Raw genomic sequence first — 6,421 nt, 5'->3', positions numbered from 1 at the left:
GGGAAAAAGACAAAACGAGTGACAACTAAAGAACGTCTTGTTTTAGCCCAGCACTGTGAAGGCTGGCTCACTCATAAAGCACTTGTACTCGTGCTCTTGGCATGATTTTCCCTTAAGGTCCCACATTTTCCCAGACTGCATTTATGGTATGGGTTGACAACTAGCTTCCACCCACTGTCATGTATATTTCAATTCTTGCCAGCCCAGATGTTTGCTTGTCTTACAGGAAGAACAGCTTCTAAGTCCAGCTGCATAGATGGGAAGATGGATAAAAGCTGCCTGCCAGTCAATGGGGCACCACAGGGCCTTTGAGCACCATGGGGGAGCATGATGAGCCCAAGAGAAGAAAATAAAAGGGAAAGCAGAGAAATCCTTTCACCAATCATGACCATAAACAAAGAATTGATATCTAAAAAGGGTAATTCAGAAACCCAAGGTGGGAGAGGGGATGCACAGAGGCAGATAATGACTGATATTCTTAAGCTTTATTCCACAATATGCCTGCAAAAGAATGAAGTCATGATGAACCACACAGTTTTCTGTCTGTTGACAGGCACACACAAACTAGAACAAGAGAACTAGAGTGAGGAGTGCTACAGGAGGTACAGTATGGGCTGAGTCGGCTGACCCAGAGTCCCGCAACACGTTGCAAATTACGAACAGCAAAGGAAAGTCAAGCTCTGTTTGAAAGAAAGAAGCATGATGAAGTTAATTGGTCAAGCTGATAATTGGGGCTATATAAAAGAAATGGCTTTTGTAGATGGCTACTTGTGGCATCATCATCATCATCAATCATTTATTATTCTTCTTGCCTTTATGTTTGTCCAAGTCAAGGTGGCATAGCTAACGCTCCTGTCTCCTATTTTCCCCACACCCACCACCCTGTGAAGTGAGTTGGGCTGAGAGAAATAGTGTTCTAACTTCCTACCGGTGATTCTCTCTGTATGCTCGTTTGACTATCTGGAATCTCTGGAAACCAGCTATTCTTGGGTCTTCCTGATCTTCTACAAAAGTAAGAAAGCGTGCCTGTTTTCTACACAGAAAGCTTTGAGTTTGCAGCATGCTTTTGTGAAAGATGTAATAAATACTTTGTTATTGGCAGGTGGCTCTTGGTATAACTGGCAGCACAGATCAGCAACCAGGACCCTCTTCCAGGCCAGATTCAGCTGTTCTGTGCCATCCTACTAATCTCCAGTTGGTAATTCGTATCATTGATACCTTGAAAAAATATGTTTCTGGCCTTTTCATAATTTAGAGTAAGGAACAACCCAGCTAAGGGTCCGTAAGATGCTAGCTTGGACACTGTAATGTCCCTCTGTGCATTGTTCTCCACAATACAAGGAATAATAGGCCAGTGGGGAAGCACTGGATCTTTAGCCAATAACTGATCATCAACCTCCAGGTCACTTTGGATTACATCTTTGTAATACATATACAAGAATCTTGGGTTCAAAGCAACCATATTACTGGATCACTTATTTTGACTACTGTTCTACAAAACAGCTTTCCAACATCTTAGAAAGTTATTGTCCCAAATGCAATGTGTAGGATGAGATGTTCGTAAGTTCCGCCTCCAGAGTCACAATCCAAGACAAACATTAGAGGAATATAATATACTACAGGAAGAAATTAAACTGGAGGATTCCCACCCCAAGAGAAAAGAGAAGGATGCTCAGAGGTGTTGCATTTGCCTCTGACAGCAGCTATCACGTCTACAGACTTCTCAGATGATCAGCAATTCTGCTGCTCTGAATTATGGCTGCCCAAAGGATTAGGGTTAGGCATTTTCTTTTCCTTTTACATTTCATGTTTATTCAAAGATTAAAATTTCATTTCAGCACAACTGGGTTTTTTTCCAAAATATCTAAACAAGCTACAATAGTGATCAAGAGGCTAAAGAGAGTACACAACAGTCTATTCATTAATTTGTTCTTCCACAATTCATAGAAAACTGCTCAGTTGTAGCATCTGGCTGGAAATATCAAATCCGTGGGAGCAACATAGCCTCTCTCTTCTCAAGATTATTTTCAGCGTCCCTGTCAATGACCTACAACCTTACTCTTGGAGGGCAGCAGAGTGTGTTAAAACCCTACAATTTAGTTTTGAAGGAAAGTCACATTCAGAATATTTTGTTCAAGTATTCCAAGAACTTGATTCAAAAGCACAGAGTTTGCTTTCTCTCAAAAGCTTCTTAAATCATAATTAATTTGTGTTAGATTTCTAGTCAATTTCCTACAGAAACATAATTTCTGCTAGATTTCTAGTCAAATGTAGTCACAATCTCTAAATAAATTAACTTTTCTAAGCTATCCTAATCATCTGATTCCAAAAGAAGGCTTTCTCTTAAGATACAATTGCAGCTGCCCCACAACGCCACTTCCTGTATCATGCACACGTCTTAAACTTCTGTAATCAGCATCTACCAGGTGCCGTATCGCATTCAGCACACCACATTCAGTCAATACAGACATCCCCAAACACACAGAGGCTGGTTTTGTCAAATGTTTTATTGAGTGTAGACATCTGGAGTACTGTAAAACATGCATTATCTGTAGATTCAAAAAGGAGCAAGCCACATTGTCCTCACTGTCAAACATGTCAGGCTTGGCATATATGATGGAGATTAATGAAGTATCAAGAGAGTAATATGATTCCTGGAAAGCTCCTGCAATTTGGAGTAGTCTTAATCACTTGAAATGCAGAGCTGTTCACATTTAAGTGAACTTGTACATTCACTGGAGGTGTCATGATTTAATTCAAAACAAACACGAGGGATTTAATTTGTGGGGGCTCTTTATTGTTAGAAATACACATCGCATCTTCCACGCCCCCACCCCAAGCCCCATGATATCCCTATCTAAATAAAAACTCATATGCCTTTTTAAGTAATAGAATTTAATTCTGAATAATGAACAGATTGAATATTTATTTTTTCTTCGGCTGCTGAGGTGTGTTAAATTTAAAGAAGATAACATCTCCATCTTCAACGACATAATTTCGGCCTTGCTGTCTGTATTTCCCAGCAGCCTAGGAAACAGAGAAACAGATTATGGTATTAAAATTATGTCTGCATAAGGAGCTGATAATGCTATTTTTTAAACAGCAAGATGAATTTTCAATACAATTCACAAATGTTTGGTAACTTTAAACTTCTTGACTTGAGCAGAATTTGATTGACATAAATAATCATTATTTATTCTCCATCACTGCTATGAAGTTGACTTGTATAAGTAAATGTTAACCATGATTGTGTACCACATCCATAAACATTGATAGATATGATTTAATATTAAAAGTAACTATAGGGAAGAAACGTTTTTGTAATCACCTCCTCCCAATTTTTAAAACTTCCAAAATCTTACTGAATAAAAAAGTCAACACGCTCTTGTATTCTTAGCATACTATGCTGGCCAGACTGCACCAGTTCTGGAGCACGGCACTTAGGAAGCATTTATGAAACTGGAGCATATTGCGAAAAGAGCATCCCAGATGATAAGAGGCCTTGAAAGAAAAGCTTATGAAGAGTGATGGGAGGTGGGACTTCTGGGAAAGAAATGGCAAGCTGAAGATGGCTCTGCTGAGAGCAGAGCTGACAACCGCAGCAGAATGAAGAGCCAGTGAAGGGACCTGCTCTTTGGGATTCCTTTCCAGACAAAAGACTTGAGATCGTCCACAAGTGCTCCAGACAGCAGTCTCCGGGGGTTTAGAGCTCTGGGAGATGAGGGAATAGCCATCTTGCTCAAACCCAGTTGGCACCTTCAAAAGGACACTGGGTTTGCGTGCTTCCTTTTCTAATCACTTTTGGAAATTACTTGTTAACTGCTTTTCAGCTATTAAGAACGTTTGGAATGACAAGTTTTACAGTACTGGGTGAGTCTCCTTCAATCCTTAGTGAAAGAAGAAAGAATGAAAAAGAAATCAAGTTTTAGGACATTATTTGAAGGGATTAAAGATCAAGATTGTTAAAAGTAAAAGGAAGGAATTTAAAGTTGGTTTATTTGATCAAGATTAAAATAGATATGTTGTTATCTCTGGTAACCCTTAATGGACTTTTGGTGATCAGGACTGAACTAAGAGGTTTTAAGGATTTGTTTATAGATAAGACATGAGATACAGGAAGAAGATATCTTTTGTGGTATTTTAAGAGAAGATTATAAGTTACTAAAATTGTTTATACTTGTGATGAAGGGGGATTTCTTTATATATTTCTTTTCTTTTCCTCACTATATCTTTTTTTCCCTTTCTATTTTTCTATTTTTTATTTTTTGCTCTATTTTTTTATTCTTTTATTTTTCTTAGTTTGTATTAGTTTTTATCTTTTTAATTGTAATGTTTAATAAAATTACTTTTAAAAAAGATCGATGGGAGGCATTGGTTAGATTTGGCCAGGAGAAGGCAAGACTGCATGTTTTTAGGCATCTGAAGGGCTGTCATACAGAATACGGGCAGAAATGTTCAGAAAATGAGACAAGATAATAAAGAATGGGTTTAAATTACAAGGAAGTAGGTTTTGGTTGGATATTGGGAAACACTCCCTAGCTGTAATAGCTGTTCAACAATGGAACATACCACAATGGAAACTGGTGGTCTCTTCTTTATGGGACATGTTTAAACAGAGGCTAGGTCTGTCTGAGGTGCTGTACTGGTGGATTCCTGCAATGGGCAGTGGGTTGGACTAAATGGTCACTCAGATGCCTTCCAACATTTACATTTTAAGGTTCTAAGACCCAATATGGTCTAGTATGGGAATAACAAAATTTAGAAAGTAGTTTTAGGAAGATGTTTCTTTTTCTCAATCTCCATCAATGAAGCACTATACAATCTAGTAACCATAAAGACTCTTCATTTCCCAAACATTCATGTTTATATCAATCACAGTAGTTGGGTTCAGAGAACTAGGAACTACAAAAGAAAATGGCTTTATACTGTTAGGTGATATGTTTTGCTGTTTGTTAGAAGGTACCCTCCAAAACAAAAAAAGAATAAATGCTGAATTATATAAATGCCAGGGAGCCATATAAAGGTTCTGAGAATTAGCTTATACACTTTTACATAAACAGAAGATCTCTTGTAGATCTGAGGTCACATTTGTCTTTCAAACTTTTTCACCAAGTTTGAAACAGCCTGTTTAGTAATAGAAAAGTACAGTCATGTGAAAAAGAAAGTATACCCTCTTTGAGTTCTATGGTTTTATGTATCAGGACATAATAAAAATCATCTGGTCCGCAGCAGTTCTCAAAAGTAGGTAAATACAACCTCAGATGAACAACAACACATGACATATTACAACATGTCATCATTTATTTTACAAAAAGAAAGCCAAAATGGAGAGGCCATGTGTGAAAAACTAAGTACACCTTATGATTCAATAGCTTGTAGGACCACTTTTAGCAGCAATAACTTGAAGTAATTATTTTCTGTGTGACTTTATCAGTCTCTCACATCATTGTGGAAGAATCTTGGCCCACTCTTCTTTACAACATTGCTTCAGTTCATTGAGGTTTGCGGGCATTTGTTTATGCACAGCTCTCTTGAGGCCCCGCCACAGCATTTCAATTGGGTTGAGGTCTGGACCTTGACCGGGCCATTGCAACACTTTGATTCTTTTCTTTTTCAGCCATTCTGTTGTAGATTTGCTGGCGTGCTTGGGATCATTGTCCTGTTGCGTGACCCAATGTTGGCCAAGCTTCAGCTCCCGGACAGATGGCCTCACATTTAACTCTAGAATACTTTGGTATACAGATGAGTACATGGTCAACTCAATGACTGCAAGGTGCCCAGCTCCTGTGGCTGCAAAACAAGCCCAAATCATCACCCCTCCACCACTGTGCTTGACAGTTGGTATGAGATGTTTGTGCTGATATGCTGTGTTTGGTTTTCATCAAATGTGGCACTGTGGATTATGGCCAAACATCTCCACTTTGGTCTTGTCTGTCCAAAGGATAGTGTTCCAGAAGTCTTGTGATTTGTTCAGATGCAACTTTGCAAACCTAAGCTGTGCTGCCATGTTCTTTTTAGAGAAGAGGCTTTCTCCTGGCAACCCTTCCAAACAAACCATACTTGTTCAGTCTTTTTCTAATTATACTGTCATGAACTTTAACATTTAACATGCTGAGGCCTGTAGAGTCTGAGATGTAACTCTTGGATTTTTTGCAATTTCTCTGAGCATTGCACAGTCTGACCTTGGGGTGAATTTGCTGGGACATCCACTCCTGGGAAGATTGGCAACTGTCTTGAACATTTTCCACTTGTGAATAATCTTCCTCACTGTAGAATGATGGACTTTAAATTGTTTGGAAATGGCCTTATAACCCTTCCCAGATTGATGGGCAGCAACAATTGCTTCTCTAAGATCATTGCTGATGTCTTTACTCTTTGGCATTGTGTTAAAACACACACCCCAATGCTCGAGACCAGCAAA

General features: G+C 38.8%; 1 protein-coding gene across 4 annotated transcripts in view; it reads right to left on the bottom strand.

Moving 5' to 3' along the window:
- Positions 1–2,488: 2,488 nt before the first annotated feature.
- OLA1 (Obg like ATPase 1) overlaps positions 2,489–6,421 on the bottom strand; it is a 104,786-nt gene continuing 100,853 nt past the window's right edge. For 3 of the 4 annotated variants that reach the window (XM_088135799.1, XM_088135798.1, XM_007430936.4), the window contains exon 11: positions 2,489–3,027. In XM_088135799.1, coding sequence (XP_087991925.1) covers positions 2,926–3,027 — 102 coding nt within the window. In that variant the 3' untranslated portion in view covers positions 2,489–2,925. The remainder of the gene's footprint in view (positions 3,028–6,421) is intronic. The other variant, XM_007430937.4, reaches the window with a different exon arrangement.

This window comes from Python bivittatus, unplaced genomic scaffold, assembly GCF_059951505.1.
Source record: "Python bivittatus isolate LINGU-HERP-01145 unplaced genomic scaffold, Pbiv_v1 ctg000200_np1212, whole genome shotgun sequence".
NCBI classification, from domain to species: domain Eukaryota; kingdom Metazoa; phylum Chordata; class Lepidosauria; order Squamata; family Pythonidae; genus Python; species Python bivittatus.
Note: the sequence above shows the minus strand (reverse complement) of the source record. Positions and strands in the feature narration are given on the sequence as shown.